The sequence below is a fragment of the Radiomyces spectabilis genome (genome assembly GCF_025331425.1).
Source record: "Radiomyces spectabilis strain NRRL 2753 chromosome Unknown BYT42scaffold_7, whole genome shotgun sequence".
Lineage (NCBI taxonomy): Eukaryota > Fungi > Mucoromycota > Mucoromycetes > Mucorales > Radiomycetaceae > Radiomyces > Radiomyces spectabilis.
The window spans coordinates 38,552-57,484 of NW_026251932.1; the positions used below are offsets into that span (position 1 = coordinate 38,552).

The 18,933-nt window shown below is 44.0% G+C and overlaps 8 protein-coding genes across 8 annotated transcripts; 2 read left to right on the forward strand and 6 right to left on the reverse strand.

Moving 5' to 3' along the window:
• Positions 1-111: 111 nt before the first annotated feature.
• On the reverse strand, positions 112-1,418 carry BYT42DRAFT_342560 (uncharacterized protein). The gene is made up of 6 exons (XM_051563126.1): positions 902-1,418; positions 798-850; positions 619-741; positions 402-556; positions 276-338; positions 112-215 (listed from the first exon to the last, which is right to left on the reverse strand). The coding sequence occupies exons 1-6, from the start codon at positions 1,278-1,280 to the stop codon at positions 191-193; spliced, it is 798 nt and encodes a 265-aa protein (XP_051422717.1). The 5' UTR covers positions 1,281-1,418; the 3' UTR covers positions 112-190.
• Positions 1,419-1,858: 440 nt separating this feature from the next.
• Positions 1,859-3,323, forward strand: BYT42DRAFT_593729 (uncharacterized protein; the record flags this gene model as incomplete). Its single annotated transcript, XM_051570723.1, has 3 exons — positions 1,859-2,724; positions 2,786-3,029; positions 3,126-3,323. 3 exons carry the CDS (start codon positions 1,859-1,861, stop codon positions 3,321-3,323), a joined length of 1,308 nt encoding a protein of 435 aa, XP_051422718.1.
• Positions 3,324-4,046: 723 nt separating this feature from the next.
• BYT42DRAFT_546111 (coth protein-domain-containing protein) lies at positions 4,047-6,078 on the reverse strand (the record flags this gene model as incomplete). Its single annotated transcript, XM_051565862.1, has 3 exons — positions 4,047-5,065; positions 5,132-5,635; positions 5,718-6,078. The coding sequence occupies 3 exons, from the start codon at positions 6,076-6,078 to the stop codon at positions 4,047-4,049; spliced, it is 1,884 nt and encodes a 627-aa protein (XP_051422719.1).
• Positions 6,079-8,860: 2,782 nt separating this feature from the next.
• Positions 8,861-11,191, reverse strand: BYT42DRAFT_614087 (coth protein-domain-containing protein; the record flags this gene model as incomplete). The annotated part of the gene is made up of 4 exons (XM_051571811.1): positions 8,861-9,849; positions 9,920-10,098; positions 10,285-10,606; positions 10,834-11,191. The coding sequence occupies 4 exons, from the start codon at positions 11,189-11,191 to the stop codon at positions 8,861-8,863; spliced, it is 1,848 nt and encodes a 615-aa protein (XP_051422720.1).
• Positions 11,192-11,405: 214 nt separating this feature from the next.
• BYT42DRAFT_570210 (uncharacterized protein) lies at positions 11,406-11,872 on the reverse strand. The gene has a single exon (XM_051568367.1). The coding sequence runs from the start codon at positions 11,566-11,568 to the stop codon at positions 11,413-11,415; it is 156 nt and encodes a 51-aa protein (XP_051422721.1). The 5' UTR covers positions 11,569-11,872; the 3' UTR covers positions 11,406-11,412.
• Positions 11,873-13,289: 1,417 nt separating this feature from the next.
• Positions 13,290-14,563, forward strand: BYT42DRAFT_343107 (Pre-mRNA-splicing factor SPF27). Its single transcript, XM_051563128.1, has 5 exons — positions 13,290-13,634; positions 13,720-13,746; positions 13,824-14,097; positions 14,167-14,320; positions 14,386-14,563. Exons 1-5 carry the CDS (start codon positions 13,556-13,558, stop codon positions 14,527-14,529), a joined length of 678 nt encoding a protein of 225 aa, XP_051422722.1. The 5' UTR covers positions 13,290-13,555; the 3' UTR covers positions 14,530-14,563.
• Positions 14,564-14,762: 199 nt separating this feature from the next.
• BYT42DRAFT_570223 (uncharacterized protein) lies at positions 14,763-16,275 on the reverse strand. Its single transcript, XM_051568368.1, has one exon. It carries the CDS (start codon positions 15,962-15,964, stop codon positions 14,888-14,890), a length of 1,077 nt encoding a protein of 358 aa, XP_051422723.1. The 5' UTR covers positions 15,965-16,275; the 3' UTR covers positions 14,763-14,887.
• A 307-nt stretch (positions 16,276-16,582) lies between these two features.
• On the reverse strand, positions 16,583-18,875 carry BYT42DRAFT_570225 (GDSL-like Lipase/Acylhydrolase-domain-containing protein). Its single transcript, XM_051568369.1, has 6 exons — positions 18,599-18,875; positions 18,310-18,539; positions 17,935-18,204; positions 17,796-17,866; positions 17,394-17,739; positions 16,583-17,324 (listed from the first exon to the last, which is right to left on the reverse strand). Exons 2-6 carry the CDS (start codon positions 18,410-18,412, stop codon positions 16,894-16,896), a joined length of 1,221 nt encoding a protein of 406 aa, XP_051422724.1. The 5' UTR covers positions 18,413-18,539; positions 18,599-18,875; the 3' UTR covers positions 16,583-16,893.
• Positions 18,876-18,933: the final 58 nt, after the last annotated feature.

An 18,933-nucleotide genomic window follows, 5' to 3' on the forward strand; every position in this document is an offset into this window, starting at 1 on the left:
TGCTTGTTCGTTATTGATGGGGTTGTTCACTAAGTACAATAGTTGATGTTTATCCCCACATATAGTTCAACGATAGCGTGTGACTTGAGTTATTAGCAAGCAATCATGTCTATCATTTCATTTTTCTATAACTCAACCTCCCAGCTCCATCGGGTTTTCATATTCATGCGATGGACAGCCATGCAGGGATTCACTTTCCTTGACCTCTTAAAAACCTGGCACGTATGCATTAGTGATACTGACATGATCTGCCTATTTAACACCGTCAAGCCTACCTTGCTTTATGTGCGTGGGGCGAAACGTATGTCTTTAATCCCCAAATGCCTTTTCGTAAGAGCCTGATAATATAGATAGCTTAACATGTATGCTCCCATCTCTCATACGATAGGATCAATACTCACTTTGCTCGGGCTTCCGCTTTCTCCAATTGTGCTTGAGCGTCGCCGTACTGTGCTCCTTTGGCTACGTACATACTTGCAAGGCCCACCTTGAGCATTTCCTCGGATACATTTTTTAAACGATAAAAGGGCGGCTTGCGTACATACGCCATGGCCACCTAAGGATGTGTTCGTTTCGTTAGCGTCATCAGCGGCGCTTGAGGGTCTCGGAGACACTCACAATACGTTGATACTGATCCCGGCTCAATAGCTGAACTTGAACGTGGCGATTGAGGACCAGATTCGTTAAGAATTTTTTGGCTTCAGCAGACAACGGTTGTGCCGGCATACCAAAATGGGCTCCCTGTCATGCAAATTAGTAATGAAGATGATCGGGCTTTTTCACCACAAAATAATTACCTCGGGAGCATCCACACCAGCTATGCGAATAGGGATGGTTTGTTGCCTTAATTCTACGGATATAAGATAATCTGGTATTCGTGGCACTTAGTGATGAGGCTCACCTTTTCGTGTAGTGGGGATTTTTCGGAGCCAGCCCCATCCCCATCCAGGCGTATGATAAAGCCGAAAATTATCGCTGTCGCCCACTTTCAGGACCTTGCCGCGAATCATTTCCTGTCGGGCAAACGCTTCCGGCGGAATGTGTCCTGCCGTAGGATATCGTTTCCCAACCAATACCGTCATAAATACATAACCCACGGGTACCCCGATGGCCAAAGTCAACAAAGCCGGTCGCCAGTACTCTCTCACAAAAACATCGGCCCAAGTCTCCTCATCCTTTTGTTTGCTTTCGCAATAAACTCCCGCAAAGAGCTTTGCCAGCCAGTGGAGTTCCCTTTTCTCTGCAATGACAGGTCGCGATTGACTGGATGCGCTTGTCATTGAGCAGAAAAGTTAAGGTGGGCAAATCACTCGGGTTTTGCGCAAATGATCGTTGGCCAATCAGCGACCTGGATTGAAAAAGAACGATGACGTTGCGTTCCAAAAAAAAAAAATGGCGCGCAAAAGCAAATTTTTTTTTGGCTGCGCTCATACGACCCTCGAACAGGCATTTCCAAGTCCAAATCCGAGGGAGGCGAAAAAAAAAGTGAGTTACAAAAAGGATAGTTGAAAAAAGGCCGCTGAAAAGTGTTGAAAAGACACGTTGGTTGTTTCCTTGGACCCTTTTTAAGTTTGTTCTTTCTACGCGTACTGTATCTGATCAACTGTTCTTTGCATCAATCGTGTATTTTTCATGTACTTGACAGTCAAGCATCTCCGTTATGGCCTCATCAATAAACAGTCCATCACCTAGTGGTTTACAAGAGCAGGTGAGCGTTTACGAATAACTTGTAGCACATATTTGATATCTCACGCTGGATCATCCTTCTTCTTCACAGATTATCACTGATGACTCGGGTGCAACAGCCGCCGATGAACAGCTTATTACGCCATTGACATTGGCCGGTCTCAAAGTACTGATGGTACGAAAGCGAGATCAGATAATTTACAAACTTTCCGACAACGTGAGCGTATCTTCCATTGGCGAAGAAAAGCACAAACAGCTCATGACCGAAATTGAAGCTCTTCATAAAGCCACCATGGCTGCGGCTGCCAAGGCCACCAACACGACGCCACCGCGGACCGATATTACCACCAAGGTTATCGCACCCAAACAAGACGCTATTGCTGCTACCATACCTGGAGAAACATCCACCGCAGATGCTGAAGCCTTGCAGGAAACGGCTCGCAAACTGAGAGAAGAATTGGAACAACAGCAACGACAGCAGCAGCACCAGCTACAACGACAGCAAGAACAGTATTCATCACCGCAACCTCCGTCATCGCAACCACTACATGCGCATCCACTGCAGGCACAGCCATTACACGCACGACAACAACAACCGCAACCGATACAAATGCAACCAATACAGGCGCAGCCATCCCAGGCGCAACCACAAACACAATTCCGGTCCAACTTATCTGGTATGCCGGAAGTCAAAGCGACGCGTAAATACGTGAAAACTGGAAAGTATTCGAAAAAGCGACAGCAGCAGCAGCAACAGCAGCAACAACAACATCAACAACATGAACAGCAACAGCAGCAACCCCAAGCCCAGAATCATACACAAGGACTCACACAGCAACAGTTGCTGGCTTTACAACAGTCGTTGCAAGCAGCATCCAACACGACAATGCCAGTGGGAATGGATGCAAATGCCGCGGCGCCGAATACTCTCAATACAGCCAAACCGTTTGTTCTGCCGTCCAATCAAATGGCAATGAAACCGATATTAACAAAACGATTACCAGAAGAAGAATTGCATCACTTGGAAATCAAAAGAAGGTATGACTAAACTGAACAGCAAAGGATTCCATGGATACCTAATGAATGATTTGATTTCTAGATTTAACGAATCACTGGCTTCGGATCACAAAGCCGTAACACAGCCCGACTACGAGACACCTTTTAGTTCCCTCAAGGACGCCATCGATCGTTTACTTCCCTACCACATATATCAATACCCAAAAGGAGATCTTAATGCCAACAAAATCCCCATGGAACTGCAAGATAAAACCATGCTCGAGATATTTAAGTGTCAAACCGATTTATTCGAAAAGTACGCGACCGTGATCAAAAAGATTGCCAATGTAAGTGCCGTGCTTCATTTTGCACATCAAGTTTGGGGGTGGGGGGAGGCCCAAGATGGTTGTGCAACGTCTTACTGAAAGTGACCCGTCTTTTAGAGCGAAGCGTCTACGCCACTCAAGATTTTGATCGAGCGTCAACTGTTAGCAGATCAACGCCAGTTACTCACCGAAGAACAAGCAAAAATTGCTGCCGAACAAGCCGCTCAACAGCAGGAAATGCTACGTCTTCAAGCCGAACAAGCGCGTCTGGCAGCATCGCAACAGCCTGCACCGCCTACTACCAATACAGGTTAGCCTCATTAATCTTTTTTTTTTGTGCATGTATGAAAGTAAACTTTCTGGATCGTGGATTGACGGATGGTGTCATTTTTTGTACAGCTTACGCAAATGGATTAGCCCAAGCGAGTGCCTTGCTGCAAAATCCACAGTTTGCGACGCAATACAGCCAACTGTCACCGGAATTACAGCAACAACTCCTTCGTAACCGTGAACAATTAGCCGCTCTCCTGGAACAACACACCAATCTCAGGCCCGCCTCACAAGATGTTAAACCCGCGCCGCCATGAGTATTTTGCAATGCATACTGTAGATAGATCCAGAACCATTGTATGGACCGTCATTGCACTAGACGCAAAAAAAAAAGCCAGAATCATCCACATTCGAAAGAAAAAAAACTCCACACGGCGTTTTTCTCTATTTGAATAAAATCATGTCCGTGTTGTGTAAAAGACGACAAACCATCCAACTAGCCACATGTGTTTCCAGACACATGGATTTTTTTTCCACTAGATTGAGCCTTCCACAGAGATGCAGGGAACCGATGCGCGCGGAACCGGGGATCCAAATTGCTCATCCTCACATGGAACAATGTTCGATTGTTCAACCAAAAGTGACACGAACTAGTGACATATCTTAGGTGACACGAACCAAAAAAAATATCTTATGGAAGCACAAATGCATGTTGTATGGCGTAATGATGATGAACATCCAGTTTATGAAAATAGAAAATTTAAATTATTACAATAAAGAAAGACAAACAAAAGAAATAGCAAGGAAACCAGTGGTCATCTTCAAGGAAGACAAGAACGACACAGCCGCACTGTCAGCTGAGCCTTGAGCGTTCTTGGAGCTGTTATTGGCACCGTTACCATTGCCGTTGACATTATCGGCATTGCCATTGCCTTGGTTGCCAGAGTTGCCATCGCCCTGATCGTTGCCATTCATGTGGCGTCCACCGGTGTAAGGGCCCACAGGCGGCAAATCGTCGGTATCGTTAAAGTTCAATTGCTGACAGGTAGCTTGCGATCGAACCTTGACCCATTCGGCAAGACCAATGGTGCCTTCCTTGATGGTGGTATTCATATTGGTCACGAAATCATCCAAGGTCCACTTGGGCTTCTCACCAGGAGACAATGATTCGAGAGAACGGTCCCATGCAATGTCTTCACGCAACATCTCAGTCCAAGCTTGAAGACGAGGATTCAACACGCGAGGGTTAAAGAAACGCTTGATAATGGTTTTGAGCACGTCTTCGAATTGGGAGGTGTAATAAGGCGACTTGAGGATCTTATCAATGAGAGGACGCTTGGCATTGGGCTTGGTGTAGTTCTGATAGGCGACCTTCGAAAGTCCCTTGTCGTCACCGACTCCCATGGTTTCGTCAAAGTCGTACGAAATCAGAGTCCATTGCTTGGATTGCAAGTCTTCATTCAGATAGTAGTTGCTGGCCTGGTACCAGAAACCATCCCAGGAACCGCCCAAGAAATTCATGGCCATGTGGATCATCAAGTGTTGAGGATTGAGAAGCGACGAAAGATTGCCCTGATTGTTGGCATCCGTGGCCTGAGTAGGGTCAATGGAATCCAATCGTTGCAAGAAGCTGATCAGAGGGAGATATGTTTCGTTCTTGGCGAGTTTGACTTCACCATCGTCTTCCAGCTTGTAAACATCTTCCTTGTAGTTCTTCTGGTCAGGGCCCAAGTACATCATGTTACCTTCTTCCTTGTCGCTCATGGCGTTACCCTTGTAGGTGGGACCTAAAACATTATTTTTTAAGTACATTCGTCACCCTATGAAAAACAACTAAACAAAAATAAACTTACCTGTATAAGGGTAAGAAAAGTTGCCACCGTGCAAGGCAGCGTCAATAAAGTGAGTGGTAGCATCGTCTGCCATGAGATACAATCCATAAGGCTTGTCGTTGACAAACAAACGAACCCAGCTTCCAGACAACGTAGCACCACCAGCAGCGGCCAAACAGTCCATGAACAGTTTTTCTCTAGCCATGGTAGGATCGGTTTCTTCGGCACGGAGTTTGAGTACGGTGCGACCAAACAACAATTCCTTGGTAGCGTTCTTGTTGCTAAACTTGTTCAACTTGATTTTGAATGACTGTTTGGCGTAATCCTTGGAAGATTGACCACTGTTCTTGATGCCTGCACCGGTGAAAGTATACACTTCTTGATTGCTAATATATGTCACATTGTAAGCTTCGGCATACTTGTGATCTTCCAAGGGCTTTTCAATAATGGGTTTGAAAGCCGTGCTATTCGCTTGAACAATAATAGTTGCAATCTCATTGGAACGGTTCATGTTGGAAAAGAGAGCTAACAAACAAGAAAATCAAAGAAATCTGTCAGGATCATGCGATTGCCAATGCAATTGCGACACAATCTCATGTCCACTTACGAGGATAGATGGGATTGTAAGCCTGAGGCATGTCTGGCACGTTGTAAATGGTCTGGGAACGATTGAAGAATTCATTGCCGGTTTGCGTGGCTCCTTGAGCCAATTTACGTTGATGGGCTTCGGGCTGGCTGTTGTTCCCGTTGGTCAAGACATACTGATAGGAATCGGCCGACGGGGCTGAACCCACAAATAGATTGGGATGTTGTTGACTCGGCTGAAGAGGATGGTTTTGGCCACCTACAGAGACAGCGACATTTTCATTATTCTTAGGGAAAGCAATCACAGCGTATTGCACGTCAGCAGCGTGGACGGAAGAAGTCAAAGCCAATCCCACCAAACTGGAAATGGCCCACAATTTCATGATGACAACGGAGAAAAGGGGGAGAAAAAGGATAGAGGAGAGAAAACCGTGCACTAGACCATTGGATCACTGATGAAAAGGGGATATTTATATCGTTTTATTGAATGTGTTTCCGAGATTGCACGGCTGAGAAAAAAAAAAGCAAGCGGTTCCTTCACTGGGTCCTAGATCGTCGGCGCGGCCTGAAATGGACTAAATTGCTCCTTGTGTTACACTTTTTGCTCAAGGGAAGAAACCGTTCTCATAAGCAGAATACAGAATCTTCATGCCATCTAAAAAGGATGTTTTATACATAAAAGAAGAAATTCATCACTCCCCTTGGCAACAATTCAAGGTACGCGTGCAGACTTGATGTGCTTGCCCCGCTCATGTTTATGTCATCCAATTGCAATTCTTGTTCCAAGAATATGTTGTGATTGTATTGCTTGGCCGATGGGAGGAGGTCTGAGTGAGGTGTTTCTTTTTTTTTTCGTTTTTTTTTTTTTTTTGCACGTAGTCGGGTGTCAAACCTGCGTCGCGTTATTACATCTCAGCCAGAAAAAAAAATTAAAAAAAGAGAAAAATAAAGAACCAGGTGATCAGACAAGGAGTGGAAATAGCACCATGGCAACATATCAATTTGAACGCCATCAATGATACTTTATTTTAGATCGTACAGAATTTCGTTTTTTTTTCTGCGTCTCGTGCATTCAATTGATAAAGAATTGAGTTCTTCCTCTTTATTTTCAGGAGCTGGGCCTCAGTCGGTCGAAAAAGGAAATGCAGCTAAAATATACACAGACTTCTATGGAAGAAAACCCTAAAAAAGCTACAATTAGATTGGAACCGATTTCATGTCGCAACGATTCCCAATCGACACCAGACTTATTATGGATAGGGGACATTTCATTTTGTTACTTGGGTTACTCAAACCATCCCATTTTTTCAGTTGACATGAAACAGAGGTTTTTGTTCTCTATTATTAGTTATTGAACCTTTTATCGACATGACATGCGTTCGCTTGCAATGGTCAACGCGACGTCCAATTTACCAAAACACGTCATAATGTGTGAAACGTGGGTGCACAAGAGTGTTAAAAAAAAAAGGCAGCCATCGTTCTTTTTTTTCTTCTTCTTTTGCACACCGCTGCAAAGGCCGCGTTCAAACCCCGGCTCAGGACCCGACCATCGTAGTGGTCAGCTTGCAGGTTTTCCCGGTTCTTTTCATCGGGCCTTGGTTTTTGTGGATATTTTTCCAATACCGATTACTGCGAACTGGGGATATTGTTTATTCCTTTTGAAAAAATAAGTGGCGCGGGTTTTAATATCCAAACCGAGCCACACACGCCAAGCCATGGTTGGAGAAATTGTCGCATGTCGTTTGTATGACCTTTGGTTTACCATATCCATGCAATCTGCTTTCATTCCGTCATATCTAAAACAATACATCTTACGATACATGCCATGATAGTCGGTTATTAGAACTGTGTACAAGATCCGTCACAATGGCCGATATTTTTATTTCGATTCCTTATGAAATGCAATGTGAAACCGTTCTCCACAGAATTTTTTTTTCATTTCTTCATCACCTAAAGATTCAATGCATCTCTTGATGGCACAACCATCCAACAACCATCATCACACACATCAACAGCTACAAAACACATTCGACAAGGCTGCAGTATTTCATTCTCCGTTTAATCGCTCGACGTGATTGGTTAAGCACGGTGGCATGGGGATTAGAAGGGGTGAACGGTGAGTGGCTGGAATTAGCTAATGTAATACTTGTAACGGGCACCAAAAATGGTTCATTGAGTGGCTTCTTTAAAAGAAAGAAACAAACAATTGCAAGAAACACATCCTATTCAATGTCAATGCTAAAGCGTAGATCAACGGAGCTTATTATATGAGTGTCGATCCCTCTTGTGCCGATTAGCCGTGCTAATCCTAAGCTTATTGTTCATTAGGTGAAAACAATGCCGATCTCTGTGTGATCACCCCACAGCATTTCCGTTGATCCGGTGCAAATCATCATTTATTCATGCAACGATGGAAATGGACAATGGAATGTTATGAATCATTTTGCTTCATCACCGAATACTTCTACGATATCAAATACGCGTCCTGACAAGAGCCCCATGCAGATCACGTGGCATGCAGCATGGAAACATAGTTTATCCGTTGTCCTTGCCAAGCCAGTTTATGTGACACATACGCGTCATCATAGCAGTGCTACTTTGAGGTGTGCATCAATGTTGCGGTGTCAAGGGGACCGAAAAATCCTAATCACGACCGATACTGCATCGATCGATGTACTTTAATGTCATCGGATGACCTCTGTGCCCTGCAATGAAGCATCAAATAAATAGTATCGGAATCATATGCTTAAAATTATGGAAGGGATGACAAAGCAGGTGATGTATACAGCAATATACATCAAAAAACACACCCTGACAGGAAAACACATGCAGACGATGTACTGTAATGCATGTATTAGCAATAGGATATGCGTTTCTATTTCAACCTTATCTGTAATATTTCTTTTTTGTGAAAGATTCAGATAGCACGGTCAGCCGGGAATTTACGTATGATAACATTTTTTTTTCTTCTTTTCGTTATCCAAGTTTGTGCAGAGACAGATATTCTTCAACGAGTAAAATATAATAGATAAAGAAAAATATAACTAATAAACACAAAGAAAATGTAATAGTCCACAAACGAAGTCTAAATGGATAAAACCACGTTGAAAAAAAATATTTTTAAACATTAGTTATGACATAAAAACACACAAGGGAAAAGGAGTTTTAAATGAGCATCATCACCAAGGCGGCAATGATCGTGGCACAGCCAAAGGAAGGAAGAAGAGAGGAAGCGGCATTGCCAGCATCCTTGCTATTTTGGGTCGAACCCTTATCAGAGGGACTACCACTGGGGGTAACATTGTTACCCTTGGAATCGGTGACCTTACCCGTGGCATCCATACGGTTACCGCCAGTGTAGGGACCCAAGGCTGGGAGGTCGTCGGCATCGTTGAAATTCAATTGTTGTGTAATGGAGGCGGTGCGGCTTTTGACCCAGTCAGCAAGGCCAATGGTACCACCATCAGTGGTGTTCATGTTGGTCAAGAAGTTTTCGACAGTCCAGGTTGTCTTGGTTCCGGGGGAGCGGCCAGGAAGAGCACGAGTCCATTCGATATCCTCCTTCAACATCTTCGACCAGGCCTCAAGGCGAGGGTTCATGACACGAGGGTTGAAGAAACGCTTGACGATGGTCTGGGTAATCTTTTCGAATTCGGCCTTGTAGTAGGGGGACTGGAGGAAAACATCGACGAGAGGACGCTTGGCACCGGGACGGGTGTAGTTCTGGTAAGACACCGTGTTCATGCCTTCTTCAGCACCGTTGCCAAAAGTTTCATCGAAATCATAGGTAATCAAGGCCCATTTCTTGGATTGCAAATCCTGGTTCAAGTAGTAGTTGCTAGCCTGGTACCAGAAACCGTCCCAAGAGGCGACCAAGAAGTTGATGGACATATGGATAAGAGTGTGGGTAGGATCGATCAAGTTGGAAATATTGCCTTGGTTCTGGGCATCCTTGGCGAGTTTGGGGTCAATGTAGCTGAGTTGACGAATAAAATCAATGAGAGGACCGGTAGAATCGTTCTTGCTGACCGTCTTGTCTTCGCCCTTGTCTTCTAACTTGTACAGATCTTCGGGGTATGCAGCTGGACTGTCGCCGAGGTAGACAAGGTTTCCTTCTTCTTCGGGAGACAGCGCATTGCCCTTGTAGGTAACACCTGCAGCACGATCAATTCTTTTTTAAGGAGTTCGTTCTTGTTTGTGCGATATTGGGTTATATGCGCTTACCAGTATAAGGATAAGACCAGTTGCCACCGTGCAAAGCATTATCAATAAAGTGAGTGGAAGCATCGTCCATCAACAAAAACAGACCAAGGGGTTCATTGTTCACAAACACGCGAGTCCAACTTCCGGAAAGCGAGGCACCACCAGCAGCCAAGAGACAGTCGAGCGTCAATTTTTCGCGTCTGTAGGAAAAATTACATAATATCAGTATACTGTTGCGTACGGGGGGTTGATGGGGGGAGAAAGAAAATTGGAGCTATTTCTTTTTACTCATTTTCCTTTCACACATGCTCATGTGAAATAACCCATCAAGTTGAGAATTATGCCATCATGAGGATGGACGCAAAAAGAATATTGGTCATACGTACGCGAGGGTTTGATCGGTTTCTTCTGCACGCAATTTAACGGTTGTGCGACCAAACAAAAGATCTTTCTCGGTCGAGTTCTTGAATTTGCCGAGTTTGATGGCGAATGATTGCTTGGCAAAGTCCTTCGTGGATTGTCCACTATTGGAAATCCCGGCACCAGTATAAGAGTACACTTCGCTGTGACTAATGTAAGTCATCTGGGTGACTTCGGCATCCTCGTGCTTTTCCTTGGGGGCTTTCAAAATTGCGTCAAAAGCACTGGCATTCACTTGCAAAATCAACGTGGCAATCTCATTGGATTTGTTCATGCCAGTGAACAGGGCTAATCAAAATACATGGTGAGCTGTCAGATGAGACGCGAAATATTTTTTTCTTCTCTCATTGGGGGTGAAAGGAGGGTGGGGGGGGGGGAATAAGAAGAAGAGCGAATCAAAGTCAAAAAAAAAAAGAAATCCTCGAATGAGGAGAACAGAAGGGATAGCGACAGGAGTTCGGATAAATAGATGAGGTTGAAAAAAGAAGTAAAGAGCCGTTTTTTTTTGTACTTACGAGGATAAATGGGATGATACGCTTGAGGGAGATCAGGCACATTGTACAGGGTTTGGGAGCGGTTGAAGAACTCGTTGCCAGTGGAAGTTGCACCCTGAATCAATTTGCGCTGAGCGGTTTCAGCCTGGTTATTCTGACCATCCGTCAAGACATATTGATAAGTTTCACCCGCAGGAGCACTGCCCTGGAAGAGGTTCGCAGAGACTTGACTCTTTTGCAGTGGATAGTTCTTGCCGCCAACAGATACAGCAACGGTTTGCTGCCCTTGAGGAAAAGCGACCACTGCATATTGCACATCGGCCGCCATCGCGCCGGATAAGGCCACACCGATTAAACTAGTGATAGCCCAAAGTTTCATCCTGAATTTAATTCTATTGCCTCCAAGTGATTGAGGTTTTAAGAGAAAACTAAAATGAAAGGGTGGGATCTAAAAAGGGTGAGAGAGGATGAAAGAAAAAATGGAGAAGGATGGAAATCGAAAAAGAGAAAGGAAAAATAAAAAGAGAGAAAGAGAGATCGTTAAAGGAAAGGGGAAAAGAAGCGCGGGGAAGGCACTTGTATTTAGGCCAAGATCAGCGCTTATCCAATATTCCAGTGGTGTATAAATATATCTTGGACAGCAGCCGCGCTGGGAAGGAACACAGGGTGGTGTGGGTATGTGTGTGAGCGTGTGTGTGTGTGTGTGCGCACATTTGACGATCCCCGGTAAAACGTAGGAGACGGAAACGGGCTCATCGTTGTGGTACAGGGTGAACCATAATTTTTTTTTCTTTTTCAGTTTACGGATCGTCGTTTTTCTCCCAATTCAGTATGGTCTTTGTTTCCCTGTTTGATAACCCAATGATATGAACATGTCTTATAAGTGTCAGTCCGTATAATAAATTTTTATTCCTCAGGTGATGAAACTAATTTGTTTCTATGGTGATTCACCAATAAGACAAAAAAATTGCGGAACTTTTCTGAACAAGAGATGCACTGGTTTTTTTTTTTCTTCGGGTCGAGACAACAATGCTTTTGAAAAAAGGATGAAAGGGGTTATTATTAGCATCGTGTAAAACATCGAAAAAAAAAATGATGTTACACGGTGATAAATTCTCCCGAAAAGGCAGGTTTCTCCTCCAGATCTTATTTATTGGCTAGCCAATCAAAGTGATAGGCCGAAAATAGAAGGTGCCGTGGATTCCATGGTGCTTTGTTGCGGCAGCGCCAGTTTTGACATCCGACACAAAATAGGGAAAAAATCATTATTTATAGCAATTGGAGTCCTGCACTGCAGACGCTGAGCCCAATTTACGGACAACGTATGCAAGGTGGAAAAAAAAAAAATTCCAGGGATGGAGGAGCAAAAGAATGAAAATAACGGTGGGAAATCAATAGAAGTTGATTGATTGCTCCAATGGAAGGGCCTGTGTGGCGTATTACTTAAACGTTTGATCTGTGAGGTGATCTCGATTGCATTGAATGAAACGTGTAGCCTCCAAAAATAGGAAAAAAAGCGATTGCAACTTTTTTCAAGTGATCGAAAAATGATATGACAATAATGGACCTCTATTCCAGGCAATTGATACTAAAATTATTGAAGGCGAAAAATTGAATAAAAACGAGCAAGTCTCGTCAAGAGGCGCAGCGATCTTTTCCGAAAAGATGAGAGAAAAAGCACAGACGAAGGTTCGGAAAGCTTGGATGAACAGTAGATCCACCAAAGAAAAAAAAAATGGCTAGGTGGGACACCGAATTTTACCGGTTTTTCAAAGTCGCGTGTTCTTGCTTCATAATTGAAAGTTGGATTACCAAGAGCAGTAAGACTGGAAATGTTTGTTGTTGCCTGTAAGCTGTTTTGCCTGTTTTTTGACTTTTGCCACGTGTTTTTTTTTCTTAAAACAGACCTGGCCACAGAACACGGATGAACCCATTCATCGCGATATTTGTTGGCTTTGCAATTCCGATTCATCGACGATCCATGGATGCTGAGGTGACGGTTGTTCGAAGCGGGCATAACTTGTATGGTATGTCGATTGAACATGAAAGTGTTGATGCAAAATGCGTTTATCGGATAATCGATGATGAGAAGATCCACAGTGGGACAAATATAAAAGTTTTGATGGATGCAATGGATCACCAAGCTTCCAGGCTGTCCGTGCAACCATCCGATGCAGCCACAGTGGGGCGTGCATAGGAAAATTATTCGGGTGATGCAAAATAGAACTGGGCTGGTGCTTGCTCAGCTGGTTAATTGAACACACTGTCCGTCTATTTCACATTTTACCAAAAAAGAAAAAAAAAAAGCAAAAAGCAAAAAAACCGTGCAATGGTATGCTTATGAGTAGACCAATCCGATAACCTGTGACAACATAGGACGTTGACCAAGCTTGCGAATCTCCTTCAACGTCGTCACCAAACCCTACACTTGCAAATCTCGTAGTAACTAATTTTTTAAAAGGTGCCCAACTTCAAAAACGCATTACAAGGACCCAATTGTTGTCCTCAATGAAGGGTTGATGGAATTAATTGATTAATGACCGAAGAATAGGAGCATATTGAACAAGTCCAGCGCGTGAGTTGACCACGGAATACGCCGTTGCTTGCACGGTCGCATTATCCAATCAGCGCAAAGCAATGGATGACGTCGAGTGAAAGTCCGCCTCGCTTTGGCAAGTGACGGGGACTTGCTTTCTGTCTTCTTGGTTCGTTAGTCCTTTGGCCGTCAAAAAAGTTGGTCTCTATGAGTGATTCTATGCTTGTGTCCACCGTTACGGCGCAAACCGCCATTCAAACAGATAGTGACATTGATGCTCTTCCTTGTAAGTGAAAAACTGGCCCATACAATCGACCGCTTTTGTTTCTTATTTTCTCTCATTAATCTTTTTACTTATTTTTTCGTTGTAGATGTGGATCGGGAGATCGATGAAGGAGGTATAGCATTCGAGACTTTTCCGTGGCACGACAAAGCATCGCATTTTTATACTAATCAATTTGTTTGTACAATCAAGACATGAAAGCGACCGTGGATCGTTTGATCGAACAGGAAATGCGACGAATGAAGAAAAAGGATCGGTCCAGCTTGCCAATGCAGGTCGAATTATTCCAGAATAACGAAAGCCTCAGTCAAGAATGGCAGCGTGTATCGAAAAAAGAACCTTTGGATGCGTTGGATACCACACGATATGAATTGCAAGGACCAACCGACGATAAAGCAGACGATGTTCAAGCGTGGCAAGCCGCGGTCGATAACACCAAAGCACAACTGGAATCACAAGCAAATAGGTAATCGAGTAAACACAGCATGCCAAATGATCCGAAATGGGCAATGCCATTTACACTTCACTTGCGTAGTATGTTCAATCTGGAACTGCTTCAAAAATACGGTGCCAATGCTTGGCGAGTACACAACTACCAGATGGAAAACTATCTGAAACATATCAAGAAGGCTACCGAAGAATACCGTTCCCAGATTCGAGAGATTAACAGGCAAAGAAAGGCAGATCAGGTAAGGAAAAAACAGCCGGGGAGAAGGATGCACCATGGGAGATACTGATTGGATCGATGGAACAGATGCAGGCAGCCGGATCACTACGTTCGCTGGAAAACAAATGGTCGGATCTTATCAGTCAAAATCTTCAAGTGGATATTGCATGCAGTGCATTGGAAAATGAAGTGGCCGAGTTGAGACGATATAAAGCAAGTTTGGACAAGTAGAAGCAACTCATGTAAATAAAGATTCCGTATTACCATAATTACCATCATGACATTACTGCAAAAGGTAATCAAATATCAATCACTGCTGTGAAAGCACTTGATTGAGCGGGACAAGGGACATCAACACTGCGGGACAAAACAGCATCCAAGGACGTTTTTGAAAGAGACTGCTCGTCATGGCGTTATTGTTTACGGACGCATGATCAGAGTTTATTTATAGCTATAGAAAATTACATGATAGAAAAATAATTCGCATTGACAGATAAAGAAGAAGGAAAAAAAAGGAGGGAAGAACATGATAAAAGGCTGGAAAAAAAGTTCAGATGGACTAAAATCAAAGAGAAGAAATTAAGCCAGATTAGACATCCAATTTGCGTATTTCTTCTTGAGTGATTTCCAGGGGAAGATTCCTGTCTCGACGCCATTGCAAAAACTCTTCATAGGTTTTAACATTGTTGGTGGTGTCGTCGACAAGCGATTTGAACACTTTCAGTGCTCCTTGGAATCGGCGCTTGTGGTTGGAGAACCAGTAAGTGATTTTACGCGAAGACAACTTGGTATGTTTCTGGATCTCTTGTCGCTGCGCTTTGGTGAGTTTGGGCCTTCTACTGTATTCGGTGAAAAAGATGGATTTCAAATATTGTGTGGTGGCCGGATCGTACGAAGTAGCGGTTTGCTTCACCGCCGGCGAAGGCGTCTTGATGTACTCGCTAAAGCCGGATGCCTTGCTTCCACGACGGCCGGGGGACTGCTGGCGTAATCGGCGCTTGATACCTATACTGTAGCTGCTGGACGCACTCACGGAATCATCATCATCGCTGTCATCAGGGAGGCTGTCGTCAGGAACATACTCGTCGTCTGTATCAACGGTCGCTTCCACGCTTGAAAAATCGTCATCGACAGTGCCATTGTTTTCTTCCCCACAGCTGCCTTCCTTTGTGTAATTGATTTCTTCCGCCAAGTGCCATTCTTGATCTGAGCTTGCAGTACGATAGTGAGGTCCTTGTGTTTGTTCCTTTTCTTGGGTTTCCTTGCAGTCACTAGTCAGGTACGATTCATTGATGTGGGTCATGTCGGCGTCGGTTTGTTCAGGCGGCGTGGGTGGAAGGAGATCAATCGATACGGCTTGTTGAGCAACAAGTGCCAGGGCTTCAGCAAGTGTCCGGATAACCATGGTATTCAGTTCCACGGTATTTGACGACAACGCGTTGACATCTTCCGGGTGGTCTCGATGACGCATTGGATTCGAGGGATAGAATAAATTGGCCACTTGGAGCGCGCTGCCGTACGCGGAGCCATCACGATACCGTTCGTTTGTTGACAGGAGTAACGCGGGATCAATGCTGATTGGGAATGAATGCGGTTGATCGCAAAAAAAGTCGGTGGTGGCCGTCGAACAGGTGGTCAGCATTCCGTTAGGTAGATAGAAAAACATCTTGCACTAATGAAAATATCGCAACAGATACAAACTTTACGAAAAGGTAGAAAGAGGAGCTTCGATGGTCTTATTATGCAAGAAAAGATAAAAAAGAAAGGGAGATGTCCATTTGGCAAGGACAAATAAGGTTGAGAACAATGAGATATCAGGCACATTAATCGTCTGAATCATGGCGCACATTGACTCTTTTTCTTTTACCCTCCCTTTTTGCCTTTGTTTATGTAAGATGGCGGGCGGCATAAAGTATGTGTCACTCTCTGATCCAGAAGCAGTGTCATCGCCAGCAATCGAAGACCAGGGCCCCTTATCACGGTATTTTTGATGCCGCCGATCTTGCGGCAACGATCAAAAACCTTCCGCTTCTATCAAAGCTATAATACCCTTTCAAATTGATGTGGCGTCCAAAGATTTCTTCGTATGGAATTGTAGCATGGCTTGTGTTTAGCCAAAACAAGAAAAAAAAAGTATTTACCGCCCTTATCTGTGGCTATTACCGATCGTCTGGAACGGATAATCGCGCGTCTCGATCTCATGGTCTGTGAGACCATATTCATGCATAATTATATGAGAAACCATAAACCAAAGTCAGAAGACGGTTTACTTTTTTTACAAGTGTCTGAAAATCATGCAGCCCCGATCTCTGAACGCATTCCTTGTTGTTTAATTGTCTAATTTGTATGAAGCAACGTAGAGCAACAAACTTGTCTGTCATGTCAAACGACAGCAGCACTTCAATTTTTATATCCAAGTGATTTTTCTCTCACATGAATCATGAAATAAATAGAATAAAAAAGGCAACAAACAAATCATCCCAAACAAAAACGAACAAAAAAAAAGAAGTTAAAACGAGAGCATATCGCGAAGCGATAAGAAGCTTGTAGAAAGGGGGTGAGTCACTCCAATGACCAATGAACCCTATCCGCCGTTTATGGTTCGGCATCCGTGTTGTGCAATGGCATGAATTGACCACGGCCCTGTTGGCGATTGGTTTGAACAAGCGCAGATAAGGCGGCAATACCACTCCCGGTTCGTCTTCTTTGCTTCTTGTAAATGACCAGGCCCAAGCACAGAAAACCGAGAAGAAACAGTAATATTGATATGGATTTCATCCAAGGATGCGGATTTTCGGGTAAGAACGGTTCATCCATCGAAGATTCCACGCTGGTTTGTTTCGCTTTCTTGTCCTGGATGATTTCCTCGATGACGCCCGTGTGATACCTGGCTTTGAACACCGGCGACTTGAAGCTCGAGTTGGTTTCATTCAACAGAGTTCGAACCTCAGCCAAGGATGCAACAGATGTAGCTATTTCCATCGACCCTGACGACAAAACACTATTCGCGATGGTTTGACCCGCGCCTAACGAGGGGACAAAAATTCCACGGATTTAGTTCTTTTGCCTGACGAAGAAAAGAGGCAAATTTTTACCTCCTGTCAAATGGACCCGGTCCCACCAAACGTAGCTGTCGACATCATCCGAGCAACGGCCTTGACATACGTCCCAGTAGGCCTTTTTCCCTTCTTTAAACCCGAATGTGACCGGGTCTTTGGCGATATCGGATAGTAACGCGTGCACGTCCACGAGATCAAGTTCCAGCGTGCTGTGCTGTTGGTTCAGCCGGATAACGTGCTGTTTTAAAAGAGCATTAAACCGATGGATGGCCTTGTTTCGCCTCTCGTCTAATGCGGTGTCCGAAAAATAGGGCGAGAACTCAAACGGGACCGTATTCAATGTAATGAATCGATGACCACCAAATACTTTACGGATGTTGCGCTGGCAGGGACAGTCAGCTTACATCGCGGGAAATAGCCCTTGTTTACTACACTTACGATTTGTTGAATAAGGCAATTCACGATAGGACTGATGTCAGGAATAATTTGTGGGGCTTCATCCTTGTGGGCTGTGTTTATGTTAAGTCAGAGAAAAACATCCAAAAAAAGAAAAATCCCCACACCGCTTAGGTTTTACCTCGTTGGCGAAGCAGTTTTTCGATATCGTTGATGCCTGCCCAAACAACATACACCGTTTCATTGGGATCCAACTTGAGATCTTCACGATAGTACATCTCCAGTTGGTCTTTGATACCGGGAGAAGCATTTTCAACCGATGCCTCATCGAACAAGCCTCGATCACACACAGCGTCGGAAAAGGCAAAGTTGTATAGTGCAGCGTTCCAGCCTACAGCCAGAGTTTCCAGCCACATGGGGCCATTACTCATTTGTTGCAAATTCCCTGTGTCTGTCGCATCGATCACCAAAAAGACAATAAGTATGACGAGCGGAACGAAACGGTTGTTTCTCTATTGTATTTTTTTTTTTTTTTTTTTTTTTTTTTTTGCTTTACCCGAATACGAATCGCCAAAAACAACGATATTCTTGATAGACGATGCGGCACATGATGCCACCAGCAGCAGCGTCAGCGCCAACCATCTGCACACAATAGACATGGACAGAAATCAAAAAAATAGCCCGGAAATCAGCAATACGCTTTTCCTGCTGGCGCACCAGCGGTGAAAAAAAAATTAGCGTGCTCGTGACTCCACAAACGCAGGATTTTTTCCGTCTTGAATCAAAAGGTTGGGATTTTTCCTCCTCAGAAAGCGAGGTTAACACTCTGTCTAAAGCAATCTCACAGATATACAGCAAGTTGAAAATGGGACTTTACTATACATCATGATGAATTCCAAAGGTACGATCTTTGAAGAAGACGAACTACTGACCGCCTTGTCAACAATGCTGATATCCATCTGTCCCCCAAAAGAGTGAGCGCAGCCAACCTAATGTTCATTTTAAAAGAATATATTGATCTTTACGCAATCTCTTCCCAGGGATGAATAAATTAGGTTTATTGCTATTTAACCGTTCATCTGCATTGTCTTTATCATAACTATCGAGAATGCCCATTTGCCGTTTTCATTATAAAAGCAAAAATGTCATATCTGAAACATGGAAGTTGTTTGTTGAGAAA

Bases quoted from the DNA above. Each gene is read 5' to 3' on its own strand.
- BYT42DRAFT_570225 (XM_051568369.1), bottom strand. From the start codon at position 18,412: ATGTCTATTGTGTGCAGATGGTTGGCGCTGACGCTGCTGCTGGTGGCA. The intron at 18,205-18,309 runs GTAAAGCAAAAA...TCGATGCGACAG, and splicing joins TTTTGGCGATTCGTATTCGG to ACACAGGGAATTTGCAACAA. The intron at 17,325-17,393 runs GTAAAAATTTGC...TCCCCTCGTTAG, and splicing joins CCGGGTCCATTTGACAGGAG to GCGCGGGTCAAACCATCGCG.
- BYT42DRAFT_343107 (XM_051563128.1), top strand. From the start codon at position 13,556: ATGAGTGATTCTATGCTTGTGTCCACCGTTACGGCGCAAACCGCCATT. The intron at 13,747-13,823 runs GTATAGCATTCG...TGTACAATCAAG, and splicing joins TCGGGAGATCGATGAAGGAG to ACATGAAAGCGACCGTGGAT. The intron at 14,321-14,385 runs GTAAGGAAAAAA...TCGATGGAACAG, and splicing joins GGCAAAGAAAGGCAGATCAG to ATGCAGGCAGCCGGATCACT.
- BYT42DRAFT_570223 (XM_051568368.1), bottom strand. From the start codon at position 15,964: ATGTTTTTCTATCTACCTAACGGAATGCTGACCACCTGTTCGACGGCC.
- BYT42DRAFT_570210 (XM_051568367.1), bottom strand. From the start codon at position 11,568: ATGAGCCCGTTTCCGTCTCCTACGTTTTACCGGGGATCGTCAAATGTG.
- BYT42DRAFT_342560 (XM_051563126.1), bottom strand. From the start codon at position 1,280: ATGACAAGCGCATCCAGTCAATCGCGACCTGTCATTGCAGAGAAAAGG. The intron at 557-618 runs GTGAGTGTCTCC...ACACATCCTTAG, and splicing joins GGGATCAGTATCAACGTATT to GTGGCCATGGCGTATGTACG. The intron at 339-401 runs GTGAGTATTGAT...CTATATTATCAG, and splicing joins AAAGCGGAAGCCCGAGCAAA to GCTCTTACGAAAAGGCATTT.